The sequence below is a fragment of the Zea mays genome, chromosome 2 (assembly GCF_902167145.1).
Source record: "Zea mays cultivar B73 chromosome 2, Zm-B73-REFERENCE-NAM-5.0, whole genome shotgun sequence".
NCBI classification, from domain to species: Eukaryota; Viridiplantae; Streptophyta; class Magnoliopsida; order Poales; family Poaceae; genus Zea; species Zea mays.
This window is the reverse complement of record NC_050097.1, coordinates 106,930,924-106,953,684: the sequence shown is the minus strand read 5'-3', so window position 1 is coordinate 106,953,684 and position 22,761 is coordinate 106,930,924. Positions and strand designations below refer to the sequence as shown.

The 22,761-nt window shown below is 44.5% G+C and overlaps 1 protein-coding gene across 1 annotated transcript; it reads left to right on the top strand.

Annotated features, from left to right (window-relative positions):
- The first annotated feature begins 7,064 nt into the window (after positions 1-7,064).
- Positions 7,065-8,395, top strand: LOC103646794 (senescence-specific cysteine protease SAG39). The gene is made up of 2 exons (XM_008671454.3): positions 7,065-7,597; positions 7,716-8,395. Exons 1-2 carry the CDS (start codon positions 7,141-7,143, stop codon positions 8,300-8,302), a joined length of 1,044 nt encoding a protein of 347 aa, XP_008669676.1. The 5' UTR covers positions 7,065-7,140; the 3' UTR covers positions 8,303-8,395.
- The last annotated feature ends 14,366 nt before the right edge of the window (positions 8,396-22,761 follow it).

The following is a 22,761-nucleotide window of genomic DNA, read 5'->3' as shown; positions in this document are numbered from 1 at the left end:
TGCAAAGTGAAACAGAAAATATTTATGACATCTAAAGTAAATACTGAAAACATAGAACTTGCATGAATTAAGTATTCGACGTTGGTCAAATAATAACCATGTCTGATCTACAAAATTTCTTGTTCTAAAATTCTAAACCATCGTTGGATGATCTAGAAATCTTAATTCTTGTATAAAATATGGCAACAATATTCGACGTTGGTCAAAATATTCAATCACCACCAAAAAATCTAAATTTCTATGCCCTTATAGAGAATTAATCCACGTAGGCTTCATAATAAACAATAATGCATAGAAAACAAATAACAATCTAGTTCTAAAATTCTAAAACCATCGTTGGATGATCTAGAATATATATACTTCTGTTCAAAATGTGGTAACAATATCTGACGTTGGTTAAAATATTCAATTACCACAAATTTTCTGAATTCTATGCAATTCAAACAATAATTAATCCACGTTGGTTTCATAATCAACTCAGAATTGCATAAAAAATATAAATAAAAGTACCAAAGCACGCAGCGGAATAAAATAGTCCATAAATATTCTCTGTAATTTTCTTCATCTGAAAAATATATATTTTTGTAATTATTTTCTAAATTTTCTATACTATTTTCTGTTATCTTTACTGTTTACTAATCCCAGGAAATAAACAAATAAATTTGTATTTTCGCTGGTAAAAGGAAAAGGCCAAAATCGGCCTAGTTGGCCACATGGCTCGGCCCAACATGGCCTTTTGGCGGTATGGAGGGGAGCTGCGCGCTCCTAGGCCGCAACTTGGGCCTGGGCCACAATTTCGACCCATCTGTTTCTATTCCAGGAAATAACAAAACAAATTTGATTTCCCTGAAAAAAACTCAATTGGCATAGTCGACCACTCGGCCTGGCCTCATGACCAGTTGAAAACGGCCTCAGGCCCTTTTCCACCGTTGGATGAGGATCAATGGCGGGTGGGTAACTGAGTATTCTGCACAAGGTTATAAAACACGTGTATTTAGGAGGCCAAGCAAAAACCTAGAGTGTTTTCTTTCTTCTGGCCACCGCCTGGGACCTGGCGCCGAGCGCCCTGCCCTTCCTCCCAGCCGCACATAGTAGTCGCGATGACCCTCATCTTCCCTCTCTCTATCTAAAAAAATTGGTCGGCTCTCTTTTGATTGAGACACCGCGGGCCTCACCGCCAGCGAGTGCGTCCTTGTGGGTGGGCGCACCGCTGTCGGTTGGGTCCTTCGGTTGTCCAGCACGGTGATGTAAACACCAGCCAAGGTGTTAACTCGGGCCACTTGGCCATATCTGTGAACACATGCACCCGGATCTTTGCCTCTGTGACGAATGATTGTATGAAATGTATGAGATGTATGGGATCAAGTTCTTGGGGTTTTTCTATGCGTGGATCCGGGTACCCATGCGATTTTTTTGTTATTTACGTGCGGATTCGGTCACCAACCCTAAATGAACAGTGCACTGTGCACTTTGACCGATCTGGTTCTTGGGTTAAATCGATTAGGGTTAAAGATGTGGCGGAACCGCCCGAATTATTCTAACTTAAGTGTCTAAGTCCCACCTTAACGGCTAGACTACACTTAAATAGGAATAAAACGTCAGTCCCTCGGATCTAGTTCGACGAGGCCACTAACAGGATCAAGTACCACGTACTCACTCGAAGGTGAGGCACAGAGCAAATACAATAAAGCATAAAACCATACATTAAGGAATATTTAATTTATTAAAACATCATCGGAGATTAACAAAAGTAGTGATCATTGTTCGGAATGCAGCGGAATATAACTAACGAAAAATAAACGGAGGGATGGGGAAGCCTGTCCCATCACTCCTCATGCTCCTCCTCTGCCGAGGTAGGGTCCCACTCGACTATCCAACTGGTGGCAAGATGGACGGCCAAGTCACTCCAGCAACCATATCCTCCAAAGAACCTGTAAAAAGTATGCCAAAAGCAAGGCTGAGTATACTAATACTCAGCTAGACTTACCCGGTGTCAGGAGTCTACTCCTCTAGCTCTAGACATGCAGCTGTTTGGTTGAGGGGTTTGGTTTGCCAAAAGTACTAGCTGAGTCTAAAATCAAGTTTAGCTTTTCATGTTTTAGTGTGACTCTCTTAAGACTAAACGTGTACCTATCTAATCATACATGGTATCAAGCATTTAGCAATCAACATCTTTTGCCGATCAACTCATTTCCACTTATTACCCAATGCAGTACAATGAATCAAGCAGTCTCATTAGCTGCGAGAAGCAGACGATTCGAATCGAGTTTTTATCCTTGCAAGGTAAACCTAAACACACGACACGGCGAGGCACTCCGTCCCCACACACATCAACCGTCCCCATCAATTCCCTGGCAACAGATCAGGGCTCACCGTCTTGGCGTACAATGCCTCACTGATCCCGATTGCTATCGTGCAGTGACCGCACTTGTACCCACCATAACCGGAATGAGAGACCACATCTCAGGTCGCGTGAGGGGTAAAGTCTGCGGGCAGGTTCACTCAGGTACTAGGCTTACCAATTTACCATATTTCTCGACATGTGCTTAGAACGTTCAAACGCTTGACACATGTATCCGCACGTTAATCCTTATTATAATTTCATCTCGTAGACCACGCATCCCCATGGATCCGTGTCCATAGACCATCATCATTCTGATAAAAAATGGATACATTCAATCACCTGACCTCGCACGAGTGCTAGAAAAATCACTCGACTTCTACCGAGATCCCTAATTAGCAAAGCAGCTACTCAACCTAGCATACTAGTATCCATCTCAAAGGAAAACATGAGTTCATGCAACTAAGGTTTCAGTCAACTCCTACACTTAAGTGCACAACACAAGCCTACAAACATTAAGTGCAGTAAAATAGCATATAGAATAGGTTATGCATAAAACCGGGGCTTGCCTTTCAAAGCTGGGGCAGGCAGATCCTCGAGGGTAGGCTCTGGTGCTGGCTCCTGGGCTACCTCCTGAACAACTCCTTGCTCCGACACGAGGATGTACTCCCCATCAGCGAGATTACAGTCTATCGAATGCAATGAATAAGATATATGCTTATTAATGACATGATAAATTGTAGAGGTTATGCACAGTAAAATAGTACTAAGTTTAATGGGACTCTATGGTTTCTTTTGGGTATACTTAAGGGTTTTGTACTTTCATCTTTGATATTTTGAATGAAGTTTCACTTTTTAATTATATTTTTATGCTCCATGAGCCCCTTGGAAGGTTTGGTTGTATATTATCTATTTCTCCCAAAATTCCCTCTTTCTTGCTATTGCTTCTTATTAAGCATTTTTGAACTATCATAGTCAGTTAACATTTTCCAAAAATGTTGAAAAAATTACAGTGGGTAAATATTTACCTCTGTGGGTTATCCTAGAAATTTGAGGTTGAAATTAATTCAGATGCTCCTTGTGTAAAATTATCAAAAGTAAGGGTAAAAGGGCACTTTACACTATAGCTCTAATTTAGATGAGGTCTCTGCACTAAATTTTATTTTTTTCAAGATTCATAGGTGATATTAGGCCTCTGTGTTAAAAATCACAGAAAAAGACCTACTGGATATTTAGTTGTGATTTTCTAAAGTTTAATGCCAAAAAGGTATTTATAACTAACTTGTTATTTGAAAAATATCAAACAATAGAACTCATATTTTTCCTATATTCATAATAACAAAATATTAGTTATCCCAAGGTTTGGGGTGTTTTCCCTTTAGGGTTATTTTTCTAGGATTTTTCTAAGTTTTCATTGTTTTCATAAAAACCAAAGTAACTCATTTCTTTTGTACTAAACAAGGGTCTAACAAAATTTTCCAGTGAACTATACTAAATAAGTGAGCTAGAAAAAATGTGGTTACTCCCTGGTTCTTATTTTAAACTACCTTTTCTAATTCCTTTAACTTTGGGCTAAAAATGATTTAAATGGTAAACCCTACCTTACTTTGGTGTATTGAGGGGTTTATTATTTTTAAACAGGTTAGGGAATGGCTAAGTGCTTCTCTGATTTTTCTTAACCCCAGTCTAATAGTGTAACTATTTTTCCCTCTTTTATTTAGCTTTTGGCCAGAACACTATTTAATTCAAAACTTTAAATTCTTCTGCAACACTTAGGGGGTTTTGTATTTTTCCTAAATAGTTCAAATTATTTAAAACCTGGCAAAATTGGTTTGACCAAATTTGGTTGAATAAAACTGAAGTTATGAATTTTATAAGCTCTGTTTGTATTTAAATGAGAAACGTTTAAAAGGTTTTCTGGAAAACCAGTTTACACCGAGGACCCTGGGCTTTTCTTAAACCAACTCTTTAAGTTATGCCCCTGCGCAACTATTCATCTGAGTCTCTGACAATTCAAAAACCCCCCTAACTTCTTTACCTTCTTCCCCGAGGTCCCTTCCCCCTTTGAAACAGTACCGGCGGAAGAAAACAGGGCGGCGCGGCTTACCGGCGGCGAGGGAGGTCCGACGAAGGACGGGGTTGGCTCCGGGAAGTCCTTGCGGTCACGACGAGGTACGGCTCGACGACGGTGATGGCCGGAATCGGCCGGTCCACGTGCGCAGGCGGGCGAGCTCGTCGGCGGCGGGTGCTCCGGCCTATCCACGGCGATATAGTTCAATCCAAGGGCACGGGAAGCTTCACGGGGCGCTAAGGAGTCTACCCATGCAAGGAATTGAAGAAAGGCTCACCGTGGAGCTCGGTCTACGCTCGCCGGCGGTCGGGTGAAGTGCGGTGACCTTGATCTAATGTCTCTGGCGAGGCAGAGCTCGATTCCTCGCTCTAGGAGCTTCACCGAGGCACGTAGAGTCTCTCTCAAGGGTCGGACGGGGCTGGGGATGGTTCGGTTGGCCGGTCTACGGTGGTGGGTGCTCGAGCGGCCGCTGGCACGCCGTGTGCAGGGCAAACGCCGGTGATCTTGCGCTCTGACGAGGTCGAGAGCGAGCGGGGGCGTACGGTCGAAGCCTCGACTGGCTTTATAGGCGCGGGCGTGGGCAGTGGCACGGGATTGGCTTGGCGTGGCGCGGGGCGCGCGGGGTCGGGCGCCGGGCGTGCTCTGGCGAGGTCAGGGCGCGTCGAACACGTGGAGGTGTGTTTCTGCCCTTGTTCAAAAGCTTGCTGAGATCGCAAACATGCGAATCTTGGCAAAAATCCTGCGCAGACCTCTTCCTGGCACCTAGGGTTGTCTCTTGTATGTGAGTTCCAATGGGAGATATGCCCTAGCTAGGGAGATATGCGGACGCCAAATCTGGGTTGTCTCACTGTTCACCCCGAGACAAAAGTGGTGTCAAATCGTGTCAAACGAATTTGGCTCGGGTTCAAATTTTTCCAGTGGGTTCCTTAGGTAGTTTGGCTCCTTTTTTGTATTCAGACCAAGTGGTTTTGGCGCCATTTACTAAGTGAACACGTCTGATCTTTAAACTAGGGTTTATTTTTGACTTAGAGAAGATTAGAGAGCTCTAGTGTGCTCTCTACTTAAGAAATGGATTTGGGGTCTTTAAGGGGCCTTTTTGAAATGTTTCCCCTCTGCATTTTATAGATTTTAATGTGTGCTTAAACTTTGGTTAAGGGTTAACTCATGAATTACACATTTGCTTAACCTTTCCCTTAAACCAACGTTTTGGGAGTTAAGGGCCCAAGAAGGGTCTAGGGTTTAATCTTCTCTTGCCCAAGGTGATAATTGCTCAAAATGTTTGGGTGAAGCTTTTGTCATTTACATTCTTAGTTAATCCATGGTTTCCAAGGTTTTGGGGCTCCCTCTCCTCCACTTAACACATGTGATAATAAGTCATGGGTACAAGTAGGGAGTCAGGGCCTTGGTAACACCTAGGGTGTCACAAAAGAACCCTAATCCGATCTGCGTTTCTGTTTCTTCTTGTCTGTTTCTTGGTCGTGGATCGTTGGATCCCGAGCCACTGTATGATCTCCGTTGACCCAGATCAAAACCATCTAGGGTTAGGTTAATAAATCGTAACCCTAAAACTTTGGTCCTTTTTTACTTTCTCGGTTACCATGGGGTTGGCCGACACTAGTGGCCAAAACCCTAGATTTAGGGTTAGTTAAACCCTAACCCGAGAGATGTAACTTCTTTCTCTCTATTGTTTTTCTATCTAATCTGTCTGCTCTCGGGTGATGAACAATGATTAAAATATAATGAGTTCAATCATATTGATTCGAGACCTCTGTGATCTCAAAAAATCGATGCAGATTAGGAGATCTAGGGTTCTTTGGACTGCTTTGATACCATTGTTAGAATCTATACTCACTAGGATCAATTCCTATGTCCCTAGAATACTAATCCGTAACTGGAAGTAAAACCTCGATGACGAATAGATCTGATCTACTGAGAGGAATAGCGAAACACACCTTTGTTATTGCTGTTGGAGTGTTGTCGCAGTTTTTGTCTTCATACCATTGCCCTGTAGAGAAACAACAGGCATCTGATCCGAGCCGCTGTGGTTGTAGTGTTTCCAGTCACTCCGACACATAGGCGATGGGGGCCTCTGAGGACTGAGTTTTGGGGCGAGGTACTAGCGTTAGTCTTTACTGCGACCCCTTAGTCCTATATTTATAGCGTCGTGTGCCTGAGGGCTCCAACCGAGATTAGCGTGGGCCCTCCCGATCAAGGGCCCGATTAAAGAGACGATAGTTGGGTTAAGTCTAATCCGGCCTCTATTGACCAAATGTAGAGGACACACCCAACACCCTGAACCTGAATACGTACAGCTGGATGTCCACATTCTAACACTTGTGTCATGCTAATCCAGTGGATCACTATTGCTTGGTTATCTATTGTTATTACTATACCTTGAATCACACAGCTCTTTTATTATATTGCTGTTGAACCCCTGTGGGTGGTCGTTGTCACTGGTGCAGCAAAGCGTACGTCTCAATTCTCATGCAGAAGAGTTCTAAACAATTTGGGCGGAACTTGACGGGTACGCACACCACACAGGTAAATTAATTAATTAATTAGGTACGTCGTCGTACAAGCACCGTATATATACTACTACATTAACGCGTGCCATCAACTATATATAATACCCCTCATACAACCCGGTTCCAGCCATCAAACCAAAGCAGAGTCGTCAACAACAGCAGGAAACATAACTGAAAGAGCTAGCACTACCTGATCGAGCACCATGGGCATCCCCAAGGCTTTGCTTCTTGCCATCCTCGGCTGCGGCGTCTGCTTGTGCAGCGCTGCTGTCCTTGCAGCTCGCGAGCTGGGGGGCGACGACGAGCTGGCCATGGTGGCGAGGCACGAGCAGTGGATGGTCCAGCACGGGCGCGTCTACAAGGATGAAACCGACAAGGCACACCGGTTCCTAGTGTTCAAGGCCAACGTCAAGTTCATCGAGTCGTTCAACGCTGCCGCCGCCGCCGGCAACCGCAAGTTCTGGCTGGGTGTGAACCAGTTCGCCGACCTCACCAACGACGAATTCAGAGCAACCAAGACCAACAAGGGATTTAACCCAAATGTGGTGAAGGTTCCCACGGGATTCCGGTACCAGAATCTTAGCATCGATGCACTTCCGCAAACCGTGGACTGGAGGACCAAGGGTGCTGTCACGCCCATCAAGGACCAAGGCCAGTGCGGTAAGTAAACTAAAATTCTCCTACATATGTATATGGTTTATTATTTATTTATTTATTAGAACAAAGGTTGACAATGGCATGCATCTGAAAAACTGAACAAAACGAATGTGCAATGCAGGCTGCTGTTGGGCGTTCTCAGCGGTGGCTGCCACGGAGGGCATCGTCAAGATAAGCACCGGCAAGCTAACCTCACTCTCGGAGCAAGAACTAGTGGACTGTGACGTCCACGGTGAGGACCAGGGCTGCAACGGCGGCGAGATGGACGACGCCTTCAAGTTCATCATCAAGAACGGTGGCCTTACCACCGAGTCGAACTACCCTTACACCGCGCAAGACGGCCAGTGCAAGTCCGGATCCAACGGCGCCGCAACCATCAAGGGGTACGAGGATGTGCCTGCCAACGACGAGGCCGCCCTCATGAAGGCGGTAGCTAGCCAGCCAGTCTCTGTGGCGGTGGACGGCGGCGACATGACATTTCAGTTCTACTCTGGAGGCGTGATGACGGGATCTTGCGGCACTGACCTCGACCATGGTATTGCAGCTATTGGTTATGGAAAGACCAGTGATGGCACCAAGTACTGGCTGATGAAGAACTCGTGGGGCACAACTTGGGGAGAGAATGGATTTCTGAGAATGGAGAAGGATATTGCTGACAAGAAGGGGATGTGTGGCCTTGCCATGCAACCATCCTACCCTACTGCGTAGGCTAAGCTTCGAATGATATCGCTTCCGTACATTAATACTTGTGGTCTGTATATTGTGTCATATTGTGTCATATGAATATATATGTGTTCTGTATATTGTGTCATATGGATATATATTATATGTAAATATGAATATCCATTTATATCATGATATATATGTTCAGTTGCACATATATCACAAGTTGCATATATATATGTTCTACACTACAGTAAATTAGTTGGAGACATCCTAACACGTTAGCTAATAGTTCAACTATTAGCTATTTTTAGTAAATTAGTTAATAGTTAGCTATCTATTTGTTAGCTAGCTAATTGCACTAGCAAATTTTTAGCTAACTAACTATTAGCTCTAGTGCATTCAAACACCCCTTAATCTACGACATTACGGGAGATTGTAGATTCTGATTGAAAAATGGAAACAGATAAATACACCGAGCCAACTAGTGAATTACATTAACAAAATGATACTTCTTTACAACTTAACTATCGCTACAATTCTGAATAAATAACCTACGACACTAAGGCAAGCTATTGCATCTCGAAATGCACTCATGTCAAACTCATCAGATGTGCTACTCTGCTAATCTCACCTAAGTGTACATCATTAACAAGGTTAGTAGGTACAAATTGGTCAAAGTCTCGATCGTGTATAGCACTGTCTCGAATAAAGTTATGCAGTGCCATGCAAGCAATAATAATTTTCGATTGTTTCCTAAGCGAAAATGAAGGTAGATTTAGTAGGATTCTCCACTTCATTTTGACGACCCCAAACGATCGCTCTATAACATTACGGAGGGAAGAGTGTGCAAAGTTGAACACTTCTTTGCTACCTACTGGTCGCCTCGCATTTTGCCATTCAGAAGTATAGTACCTACGACCCTTATATGGTGCAAGGTATCCCTTCCTGTTGGGATAACCAGAATCTACAAGGTAGTATTTACCTGCACCAAAACAAATTTGTACTTCAATACATGTGATACACATTAATAATGTATGGTACAAAACTAAAATATAGTTTTACCTTCAGGTGGATGCGGGAACCTATCTCGATACGTGATCAAAGTATCTTGTAATACTCTAGTATCATGCACTGATCCAGGCCAACCTGTGACGACAAATGTGAACCTCGTATCGAAGTCACAAACAACCATGACATTTTGTGATGCATGACCGTGTCGACCAATATACTTCGGTTGCTTAGATGTCGCGACAGAAGCGGGAAAGTGGCTTCCATCTATTGCACCTATGCAATCCTTGAAGTGTGGCCAAAATCTACTCTCTTAGCCTAGGATGAATCTCATTGAAATGTGTGTCCTTAGGCTTGATGACGTCCGAAGACATCATATAAATTGCGTTAAGGACTTCACTAAATTTGCGGCTAATTGTTTCTAACGAGTGACCAAACTTGTTCCTAATCTTTCTAAAAGATTGTGGACCCCCGCATGCCCACAAGAAAATTGCAACCGCTTCCTTTGTACTTACTCCACGACTTGGTTGCAGACCATAATTATGCACCAACGTATCATGCAAACAATGAAACACAGTGCGGCGCATGCAAAACATGTCATAACAATCATCACTATTCTCCGATGTACGCTCAACCCATTGGATACCTGTTTCGACCATGCTTCTTCTGGGTACCCTACTTGACGAGCTACCCCAAATATCCAAAGTCAATGCTGCCACTAATAATTCATCATGATCCCTATCATCATCACTATGGTCGGTATCAGGCTGAAACATCTGCACAGATACAAACAATAACCAGTTTTCTGCAATCAGCAATTTAACATACAACAAACTGATGGTTGTACATTTATCATAAGTCCAACATAGTTCTCACACATATACAACAGTTATTATTGCAAATACTACCTGAACTCGAATATTTTAAAAACTTCTCCAACTGAAAAAATACTCATAGGACTCAATGTTTGTAACTGCACTGGACGACATAAAAACAACGACAGATTGTTTGTAAAAACACTGGACGACGGAAAAAGACCCGTAGCCTGACAGTTTGAAGCATAACAGGGCTACCAACACCTAATTTGACTTCTCATTCTTCTCGTAAGCACGGCGCAGCCAAGCGTTCCTTCCTTCTTTGGTCATGAGAGTAGCAAATACATCTCTATAACGTTTCTCCATTAAAAGATGAGTCGTAAAGAAATGTAAGTCGCTTCCTTCCTCTGCACCATCTTTGATCACTTGTTCCAATTGGGCAGCAACCTCTTTACGCACGGGGTCGTTTTCAGATGAGGTTATGGACTTGTAAGAGCCCCTGGACTCGAAAGCATCGACAATCTGTTTCATATATTCATCCCTCATATCCTTTTGCTTCTTAGGTTTAGGAGAGTCATGCAAAACCTTACTCTTTCCCTTAACTGTAGAGCTGGGGTTAGGTGTGCTGTTTTCACCAGCACCAAAAAAGTCTTCTTCGTGACCATCAGATGATGAATTAGCATCCTCAACTCCAGGAACAAGGGTTGTCTCATTGGTGCACACAATGGGTCCAAACATTATCTTAAGGTTGTCCTCATTTTCATGCATGGCAATTTTGAACATAATACACCCTGGCATTGCCTGCAGTAAAATGGAATTTCCTACTTTCAGATGCCGATCAGTATTCCTAAACTACAAAAAAAATCAAAAGGCTACTTACTTCATTTTGCTTAGCCCACCACTCTTCTGGTGCACTGATTGATCTAGTATGAGGGTCTCGACCAATACATGTTGCCCTTTGATTAAGTGTTTTCCATTGCGTGTACATTCTCTTTAAAGAGTCCCACCTATTCTTCATTTGATCCCTGGTGTACGTGCGGCCAGTGCGTTCCTTAAACTTCCTAATGAGGTTAGCATACCCTTTTGCATTTAGAAAGTTATGCGGCCTGTTGCCTACATTGACCTCTTCTACACAAATTTCTGTGTAAATCTTTGTTGCTCTTGTGTCCCACTTTTCAATCACTTTGCCAGACTTCCTCATCTAATGCAAAACAAGTATAAAGTTAAAGAACTAGGAAGTGTACTCGAAAAAGAAGCAAAATAACACGCTGAAGGTACCATAATACCATAAGGTACGAGCAGAACTGCTAAGATTCAGATTCGACTTATTACATACACTAACATACTTTAGATGAATCAAATTTAATGTATAGAATGTATCAAATTTAATTCAGTTTTGATTGATTGAAAATTTATAGTTGTAAACAGAAAAATATGTATTATAAACAATATATTGTAAACAGATTTGTGTAAATAAATATAAAATTCAGTTTTGTTTTAAAATTTGAAAAAAGGCAGGAAAACTCATACCGCCAGTGCTAATGTTATTTTCACTGGCGAGCTGCTAAATAAAACTGCCAGTGCTAATAATGTTTCCACGGGCGTTTTCTTAAGCAGCCCGCAAGTGAAAAATCAGTTTTGTTTGAAAATTTGAAAAAAGGCAGGAAAACTTATACTGACGGGAATGGTAAGCAAACCGCCAGTGCTACTATTATTTACATTGGCGGGCTGCTAAAGAAAACCGACAGTGATAATCATGTTTCCACAGGCGGTGTCTTAAGCAGACCGCCTGTGAAAACCATGTTTTCACATGCGGTTTCTTAAGCAAACCGGCAGTGCTAATGTTATTTATACTGGGGGGCTGCTAAAGAAAACCGCCAGTGATAATAATGTTTCCACATATGGTTTCTTAAGCAGCCCGCCAGTGAAAATCATGTTTCCACATGCGGTTTCTTAAGCAAACCGCCTGTGCTAATGTTGTTTACACTGACGGCTGCTAAAGAAAACCGCCAGTGATAATGTTATTTACACTGGCGGTTGGCAATCAACCGCCTGTGAAAAGGCCGATTTCTACTGGCCCCTAGTACTGGTGGCACTGAAAAACATCAGTGCAAATAGCTCTAGGACCGCCTCTATAGAGCTTCTGTGTACTAGTGAAATAGTATTTAACACAAAAGAGTTGCAACCGGACAGAATAAGCAATGTTGGCTCAGTGCCCATAAGCCATATATTGTAGAAATATCCCTACTTGTGAAGCAGCAGCACACAGATCCTAATTCTTCAAAATTTCACTTGGCTCTCCAAAATTTCACCTCTGCAAGCACCATATCAACGGCATTATGCTGCAAATAACATCAAAATCTTAAACAAAAATTAAAATTGAAATGCTTTTAAAAGAATAAACAAGAAGGCTTCAGTGACAAAAATGGCAACAGAAATCGTCATATATATGCAGATATCATATCAGCAATTAATGATATCTGTAAATATGTTATATTACATATATGTATATGTTTGTGGTGCGTTAAAATGTCTGAAACTCTGAAAGCGTACGCTTGACAAAAATGGCAACAGAAGAACATACTAAAAATCCTCAGTTCTTAAGAATTAGCTGAGCACATGTAGATGGATACATTGACAAAGAAAGGAACATTTAGGGCATGTTTGGAAGCAACCTAATGTTTAAGAATATAGTTCCTATCTCTAATTTCTTGAAACTGATTTATAAAAAAATGGTTCAAGATTTTGGAACCACCTAGTTTTCATAAATTGTCTTTAGCTAGGTAATGCTAGCTTATTGGTTTTCAAGAAACTGAGAATACTGTTTCTATAAACTGGGGCATAAACTAGTATATTTAAAACCACTTCAGTTTTTATAAACTAGTTTCTTAAAAACTGAGTGCTTCCAAATAGGCAATTAGTACTACTGGATTTGGCCAGAGGATTCATCTCTTGACCTTGTAGAAGAATAATCTATAGCGCTGGGGTCTTGGTCTAGAGGATTTTAGAGTCTAAAGTTTGTTGGGTTTGTGGTCAGCACGTCGTGGCGTTCTTGCGCGATCGTTGCGGGCGTGCGTTGAGCAGCTTTTGCCTTTCATGAAGAGTCAAACGGTGGACCTAGAAAACTGGGCATTGTGGTCAAGTTCTTGGCTGTGGGATGGCGCAACTGCTTCGGGAGCATGGGTACATGCAGCTAGGGACTCAACCCTACCTGTAAATGCGTCAAATAAATAGGAATGAAAACCAGAAAATGCAGTAGGTGTGTGCGCTGCGCCAAATACTCTCGTGTACTCACTGTTTTCCTCATTCAGTTCACCGTGTGTTCGTAGAGAGGGAGAGAGTTCGTGTGTTCTAGAGACATATTGATCCTTTCAAGAAACCAACAATTGGTATTGGAGCTGAGGTTCATCGCTAGCTTCGCCAATAACGCCTGAGCAAGCTGCAGCATGCCACCGCGATGGAGCTCAAGCACACCGCGGCGCCGGCGTTCGCCGTCCCCAACCGACAGCCACACAGGAGGCAGCGGCGGGCAAGACCAAGGGCTGGTGATTCACCGCTCGATCAGGGAGATCGGCAACTCCGGATGGCCCATTTTGACAAAGACGAACTACACCGAGTGGTCGGCGTTGATGCGTGTCATGCTCCAGGGGCGACATCTCTGGGAAGCCATCAACGTCGGCACCTGTGAGTTTATCGACGATCGCAATGCCCTCGAGGCATTGTGCAAAGCTGTGCCCCCGAGCTCCAAGGGGTCCTAGCCAACAAAGCCACGGTCAAGGAGGATTGGGATGCGCTGAAGACCCGTCACCTTGGCGTCGATCGGGTTCGCAAGGCAAAGGCGCAGACATTGCGTCAAGAGTTCGACGTGATCACTTTCAGGGAAGGAGAGTCCGTCGACGACTTCTCATGCCGACTCACCAAGATCACCGACCAGCTCGCGATCCTTGGTGAAGTCTATGAAGAAGAAACAATTCTGCATAAGTTTCTTTAAGATCTCCCCGAGCATTTCCATCAAATAGAAGTTGCGATTGAGACCCTGCTCGATCTCGAGGAGGTGTCCTTGGATGAATTGGTGGGGCGGCTCAAAGCAACAAAGGAGCGTATGGAGCGCGCGAAGTGGAAGGGAGGTGTCGGACTGAGCGCTGGTGGCAAAGAGATCAACGACAAGCTGTACTTCACGGAGGAGCAGCTGATCGCTCATCTTGCGTGCCGTCTCAACTGCAACACTGATGGGTTGGGGATGCGCGACAGAGCGCAAGCCGGTCCTGTGCGGATGTCGTGGCGGGAGAGGCCGCGGCAGGGGGCACGACAAGGATACGCGTTCAGCTAAGGGAGGCGGTGAGGTCGACGACGACGCTTGCTGCTACTGTGGCAAGTCCAGGCATTAGGCTCGGGAGTGCCGTAAGAAAAAGCGTGATGAGGCACTAGCCCAGGTGAGCCAGCCCCAGGCAAATCTCGCTCAGTTGGAGGAGGAGACGCCCTCGCTGTTCATGGCGGTTGTGCAGCCGTTCGTGAAGACTGTTCACGACGCACACCGCGTTGAGCATGTCTACCTCAACTAGCATAAGGTGCAGCCAGACCTCAACGGTGACGGCGAACTGCAGGAGATGAAGTGGTACCTTGACACTGGTGTGTCGAACCACATGACCGGCAACGCAGAGATCTTCTCTAACTACACCGACGACGTCGTCGACTCCACGCGTTTCAGCGATGGATCTCTGGTGGAGATCGCCAAGCGCGGATCGATCCTATTTGAGTCAAAGGATGGAGGCCACAGGGCCGTTCATGATGTCTACCACATCCCTCGTCTTTGGAGCAGCATCCTCAGTGTCGAGCAACTCGACGAGAATGACAGCAGGATCGACATCGATGATGGTGTTCTTCGTTTGTGGGATCACCGCAGCCACGAACTCCTCGCCAAGGTACAACGTTAACCGAATCGCTTATACATACTTCCACTCAGGCCGTCGAAACCGGTGTGCCTCGCGGCAAGCTACAATGACGATGAGTGGCGTTGCACGCGCGTTTTGGCCACCTCGACTTCCAAGCTCTACAAAAGATGGGGCGCGAAGGCATGCTCCGCGGCTTGCCGTCAATGGAGCACGTCGAGAATGTCTGCGATGGGTGCTTGGTAGGGAAGCAACGGTGAGCACCTTTCTCGCAAGCCGCCACATACCGCGCCAACAAGTCGCTCGACCTCCTCCACGACGATCTATGCGGCCCAATCACTCCGGCGACACCCGGCGACAAGCGCTACATAATGCTTGTTGTCGATGACATGTCTAGGTACATGTGGGCGGTACTGCTAGCCAACAAGTTTGATGCTGAGGACGCATTTAGGAAGCTGTGCGCCGGCGTCGAGAACGAGGCCGGGCGGAAGACCAAGGCATTTAGAACTGATCGAGGAGGGGAGTTCACCTCGAATTCCTTCCTCGAGTTCTGCTCCGAGCGCGGCATCAAGCGTCATCTTACCGCACCGTATAGCCCGCAACGAAACGGCGTGGTGGAGCGCCGCAATCAGCCTGTGCTCGCCATGGCACGGAGCATGATGAAAGCCAAGGCGGTCCATGCAAGGCTGTGGGGGGAGGCCGTGATGACGGTTGTGTTCCTCCTCAACTGCGTCCCGACGAGAAGCTTGGTGGGGCGCACGTTGTATGAAGTGTGGCATGGTGAGAAGCCAGCCGTGCACTTCCTACGGGTATTCGGCTGCGTAGCTCATGTGAAGATCACCAAGACAAATGCCGGGAAACTTGATGATCGAAGCACGAAGATGGTGATGGTCCGGTACTAGGCTGGTTCAAAGTCCTACAGGGTGTATGACCCTGTCGCGAATCGGGTGCATGTTACCCATGACGCGGTGTTTGAAGAAGGCGCAACCTAGGATTGGAACTCGTCCGTCAAACACGACCAGGAAGGCTCCTGCGACGATGAAGACTAGGGCATGTTCGTGGTTGAAGAGTGGGAGGAGCCCACTACTGCTTCACCGACAAGCCACGCCTCCCCTCTGTACACGCATGGCGGTGCCGCTTCTTGGGTTTCTGCTTCCCTGGTTCCAACCCCAGTGCCAGGATCACAGAGCCCTTCATCGGCATCGTAGTCGGTCGAGTCATTCTTGACTCGCTCCACGGCGACAACTTCGACCACTTCATGCCTGCGCACCCAACATGTCCAAGGAGGGCCTAAGCCATGGCACGTGTCACACCCGAATTTAAAGGATAAAGCCGGGTGCGTCTCATATATGCGCCAAGGAAGAACTTCACATATAATGACAGAATGTATAGAGATAAATGTCATAAATATCATAAATGTACTTATTACATAGCAGAAGTCTTACAGAATAAATGATAAAAATAAAACGAACTAAATATTATTTCCTTGGCACCACAAAGCTGACTGGGAGACGCCACCTAGATCAAGTCGAACTCCTCGTTGTGTGGTTCCTCTTTGACCACTTGCTCTTCACATGTGAGGGGGTTTACATATCGCAAGAGTGAGCTCACAAAATATCATAGCTCAACAAGTCATGGGGAATAATGTGCATGAACTCACCAAAGGTGGGAGTTCATGTGAGGTGTAAGGCTGATCAATAAATAAAGGTTAAAGCTGAGCATTGCTTTTATAAGTTGGTCAAACTTTTATTAGCAGTTACTAAATGTAAGTGAATACCAAACCATAGAAATAGTAAATAAAAATAATAATAATAATCCTAATGCGATGCATATGACAAATTGAATTTAATTTCATAAATTAATCATGTGAGTGTCCGAGTCGCTCATGACCACGAGCACGGCTAGTATACCAGTTTTACACTTTGTAGAGGTTGCACATATTTACCCACAAGTCGTGCTACCCATTTGCCATGGGGTTGATCGGACCCCATACACCTCTACCAAGGAAGCGAGGCAGGGTACCACTACGAGGCCTTTACAAAGTTCCACTAGCTTCAGAAAACCTGCTACAGTTTCTAGGAAGCTTCGGTGCAGGGATCCCTCGCCTGACCGCCATCGCAGCAAAATCAAACCAAGGACCTCCCTATACTGACCACTCCCCTACTGCCCTTGCCCCTATCGGGTAAGGTAGTCCTCCACTAGCTTTCCTAGTTAGTCAGCCAAGGGTGTCCCATACCATTCTTGTGGTATCACTGTTTTCCCGGGTGGTTCTCCATGTTCCAATTAACATAATGATCTTGTAATGAACAATAAATAATAAACTGATAATAAAAGTGTGAACATGAATAATGTATATCTCCATACCCAAAACCACATAAAGCAATAGCATGTACTACCCAAAAATTCAGTGGTAAAACAAGGTATAAAGATAGCCAAACTAGGGTAACCTATTGGGTCCCATCAAATTTAACCTACGCGGATCATTATTGAAAGTCGCCTAGAGGGGGGGTGAATAGGGCGAAACTGAAATTTACAAATTTAATCACAACTACAAGCCGGGTTAGCGTTAGAAATATAATCGAGTCCGAGAGAGGGCGTAAAAACAAATCACAAGCGAATAAGAAAGTGAGACACAAGGATTTGTTTTACCGAGGTTCGGTTCTTGCAAACCTACTCCCCATTGAGGTGGTCACAAAGACCGGGTCTCTTTCAACCCTTTCCCTCTCTCAAACGGTCCCTCGGACCGAGTGAGCTATCTCTTCTCAAATCAACCGGGAACAAAACTTCCCCGCAAGGACCACCACACAATTGGTGTCTCTTGCCTTGGTTACAATTGAGTTTTGATCACAAGAAAAGAATGAGAAAGAAAGCAATCCAAGCGCAAGAGCTCAAAAGAACACAACAAATCATTCTCACTAAACACTATAGCTTTTGTGGAATTGGGAGAGGATTTGATCACTTGAGTGTGTCTTGTATTGAATGCCTAGCTCTTGTAAGTGGTTGGAAGTGTGAAAACTTGGATGACTTGAATGTGGGGTGGTTGGGGGTATTTATAACCCCAACCACCAAACTAGCCGTTTGGTGGAGGCGGCTGTCGCATGGCGCACCGGACAGTCCGGTGCGTCACCGGACACTTTCCGGTGCGCCAGCCACGTCACCAGGCCGTTGGGTTCCGACCGTTGGAGCTCTGACTTGTGGGCCCGCCTGGCTGTCCGGTGGTGCACGGGACAAGTCCTGTAGACTGTCCGGTGTGCCACCCGCGCGTGCTCTGCTCCTCTACGCGCGCTGGCGCGCATTTAATGCGTTGCAGACGATCGTTGGCGCAAAGTAGTCGTTGCTCCGCTGGCTCACCGGACAGTCCGGTGTGCACCGGACATGTCCGGTGAATTATAGCGGAGCGGATTCCCGAAGTTGGCGAGTTCAGAGTCGCTCTCCCCTGGAGCACCGGACACTGTCCGGTGTGCACCGGACAGTCCGGTGAATTATAGCGGAGCGCCTCTAGATTTTCCCGAAGGTGAGGAGTTCAGCGTGAAGTCCCCTGGTGCACTGGACACTGTCCGGTGGCACACCGGACAGTCCGATGCGCCAGACCAGGGCACACTTCGGTTATCCCTTGCTCTCACTACAACACTTATGGCCTTTTATGACAAATTCTCAATGACAATAGTAAAATCCGTCACTAGATGACTATGTTTATGACAATTTCTAGGAACCAAAACAATTTAGTGACGAAAACTTAAGCCACGTCATAAAAAATGTCATAACTTGGCGTGTCATCATGTTTATGACGATATGATATGACAATATGAATGCGTCACATGAGGGAATCGTCATAAATTACTTACATCATACACTATGACATTGCATGACGATACATGTCATCATAAATATCTAATGTAGCTTTTAAAAAAGAAATGATACATAATTCATGTTGGAACCATTTCCGACCTTTCTTTGTTGGAGATCCTGAAAAACATGCGTCCTTCGTTGTAGTAAAATTGAGTTGTTAAAAAATTGTCACCACCAAAATTTATTGAAAAAATTAGTCATGACCTGATAATCAAATAAAAGCTCTACTACAGGTAAATAGTTTTTGATATAAAAATATACCACCAACAAATTTTATTGGGTTGTAAAAAAATTGGTCAAGACCTCATAATCAAATAGAAACTCTACTACGGTTTTGACATAGAGGTAAATATTGTTTGATATAAAAATATGTTATCTTTTCAAAATGTAAAAAACTAGGACTACAGAACCCATGATGTGCTGGATAGCAACAATGCCCTCCACCGCTACACTATCAAATATAGCTGACAGAAGGTCAGAGTAGTTTGTTCTGTTCTTAATCTTTGTTTGTTCTTCTTCTCTCTGCCCTGGTTCTTTGAAATCTGAATTGCTCAACGGCTGAAGCCTGAAGGAGTGTTGTTGTTGCTTGTTGGGCATAGGTTATCGCTGGGAACTACCATGCCGAAGTCGTAGTGGCCAGTGGGGTGGACCGGACGTCTGGACCGCTGATGCGCCATGTATCAAAAAATTGATGCCGCCAAAAAACTAATATATGGGAGGGATATGTATTTCCTTCTCTGATATCTCAGGACGTCGCACGGAAATTCCCTCTCTTCCCCAACCTCGTACCAGCCGGCAGCGAGATCCAGCGACCTCCCCACGGCAGTTCCATCAGAGACGCCTCCAGGGAAGAGATCCGCACGGCTATCACAGAAATCCGAAGGTAATTTAGCTTAACTGTGCATCTTTGTTCGTCACCCACTAGATCTAGGTTTGAAATGCAGCACACAATCTTGCTGGTCCGATGCACGCCCTCCTCAATCCTTGATGCCCCCGCCACACCTCCGGAGGCCGCAAGCCGCATTCGACGGCCGCCCACCGCATCGCTGCTTCGGTAGCCATCGCCCCTTGTCCGCGTCTCCATGCCCTGACCTCCTCCTCTTCTCTGGTAACTGCCTCATCCTCGCCATTGTGGCACCGCACGTATGACTTGTGAGCGCCCCGCACTTGCTTCTCTCAATCGCTTCCGATCCCAGAGCCAGCGGCTGGCCACCCGCGCGAGCTCTCACTGCTCCTCCCTACGGCCTCCCAGGAATGGTCGTTATGGTTGTGTGCCCTGATGCTGGCTCGGGCTTGCCGACTTGAGACCTGGGTACAATTTATTTTGTTACTGCCTCTGGCCCCCCTTGCTGTTATAGCTATATACTAGTCAATAGTCATTTACTCCTGCTGGTACGAGCTAGTAGCATTGAGCAACACTACTGGTATTCACAATTATTAATTGTGTTCATCAGGGCACTAGTACAATTTGGCTCTATACAAGCGGTAGGATTTTTACATCACAGGCGGTTCGGTTAGAAAACCGCCTGTGATGTCCCAGGCGGTTTAGTACGCCTGTGATGTAATAGTATCACAAGCGGTTTTTGTTTAGGACCGCCTGTGATGCTCTATCCTTTTCACAAGCGGACCCTAAGACAAAACCGCCTGTGATTGTAAAATTATGAAAATACAATTTAAATATGAAAATAATTTTAATTTTTAACAGAAATATGCAAATACAATTTAAATGAATTAATATTTAATTTTTAACAATAATATGCAAATACAATTTAAATGAATTATAATAGCACACATAGATAACTAGCGAGATTTTAAATTAATTGGCAACCACAATTCATAGTCGATCATACATGATAACAAATACAATTTGATTCATACAATTTTTCATGAACTACCATTTTTCCGCATGTATGGCTTTAAGTTCTTATCAATTTTCTTTTCCACACGCTTGATTCTATCTGGACCGTTAAAGACGAACATCTCTTCATACTTATTGTATTCCTCATCTTGGTCTCCCACATTCTCAACTCCAACAATTTTTTGCTTTCCAGAAATAACTACATGCATCTTCTCATCTGCTGGATCGAGTACATAGAACACTTGTGCAACACATTCGGCGAGAACCCACGGGTCATCTTTATATCCTACTTTCTTTAAGTCTACCAGTGTGAGTCCGTAGTTATCCACTATCACCCCCACGGGATGTTGTACCCATTGGCACTTAAACAAGGGTATTTTCATGCTTGGGCCATAATCAAGTTCCCATATTTCCTCTATGAATCCAAAATATGTGGTCTTCTGTCCATGTAGGTCAAAAGCATCGATACGAACACCGCTATTTTGTGCAACACTTTTCATGTCTTTTGATTTAGTGTAGAATGTGTACCCATTGATGTCATATGCTTGCCATGATGTCACAAAACACGATGGCCCAGAAGCCAAATTCTTCATTGTTTTCTCATCCGAAGAGTCTCCGAATGGGATGTTTTTGTCCATTAACCATTCGCTGAAACGATGTTTGTGCTCCCTCATGATCCAGTCCTCTGTGCGGTTCTGATTTTCTTTACGAAGCTCATTCAGGTGTTCCTCTATGTAAGGCTCGGCTATCGTGAGATGTTGTAGTACACTACCATGAGCACAATGTACTAGCTTGTAATCCTCAACGCGCAAAGTTTTCTTGCCCATTCTCCCTCTCCCACATAGTTTACCCTCATGTTTAGGTACAGGCACACCTATCATTGTTCCGTCACTGATGTAATCTATACAGCTCTCAATCACTTCTTCTGTAGTGTATCCCTCCATGATTGAACCCTCTGGGTGAGCGCGATTTCGCACATAACCTTTTAATACTCCCAGGTATCGCTCCAACTGAAACATATGATGTAAATATAGTGGCCCTAATATTTTTATCTGATCCACGAGATGTATGATTAGGTGTACTTGCATATCAAAAAATGATGGAGGAAAACACATTTCAAGCTTGCACATAGTCTCGATGATGTATGCCTTTAGATAGTCCAAGTCTTCTAAAGCTATTACTTTTTGTGAAACCGCATTGAAAAAGTAACACAAGCGTGTGATGACAACTTTGACATGCTCTGTTTTGAGGGCTCTTACCGCAATTGGGAGGAACACCGTCATCATCACATGACAGTCATGAGAGTTGTAGCCAAATAGAGACAAGTCCTTCATCCTGACTAGTCTGCTGATATTGGATGAGAAACCTGTGGGCACTTTGACCCCACGCAAACATTTGCAAATCTTTGTTCTCTCCTCAACTGACAAGTTGTAGCTAGCTGGGGGGAGGTAAGGCTTCCCTTTGCCACTATCCACTGGATGAAGTTCCGGTCTGATTTGAAGATCTACTAGATCATTGCGTGATTTAAGTCTGTCTTTTGTCTTACTCGGCATGCCCAACAAGGTTCCAATGATGCTGTCAAAAACATTTTTTGTTACATGCATCAAATCAATGCTGTGGCAAATTTCCATATCCTTCCAGTATGGGAGGTACTTGAAAAATATTGATTGCTTCTTGAAAGTTGTGTAAGTTGAAGGGTCAGTTCTCTTTCTCTTTTCTCCTTTGTTTTTTCCCTTTCCGAATACAACATGAATGTTCTTTACAATTTCAAAAACAAGTTTCCCACTATAAGGCTTTGGTGCACCTTCACTTTCCAGTTGATTGTTAAATTCCTCTTTCATCTTTCGGTACTTATGCTGCTTCATCAAGAACCGTCTGTGTCCCATGAACACCAACTTCTTGGATGATTTAAGGTACATGGAAGCAGTTCCATCGACGCACACTACACAACCATTCTTTCCTTTAGTCTTTTGCCCTGATAGTGTGGCGCCACCGGGAGAATCATGGATGGTAACAAATATAATTGCTCTTAAGTTGAAATACTCACGGCAATACTCATCCCATATTCTAACTCCTTCATTC

What these genes read in the sequence shown, in the direction of transcription:
- LOC103646794 (XM_008671454.3), top strand. Translation starts at nt 7,141, where the DNA reads ATGGGCATCCCCAAGGCTTTGCTTCTTGCCATCCTCGGCTGCGGCGTC. An exon ending in CAAGGACCAAGGCCAGTGCG is followed by an intron (nt 7,598 to 7,715) that starts GTAAGTAAACTA and finishes TGTGCAATGCAG; the next exon opens with GCTGCTGTTGGGCGTTCTCA.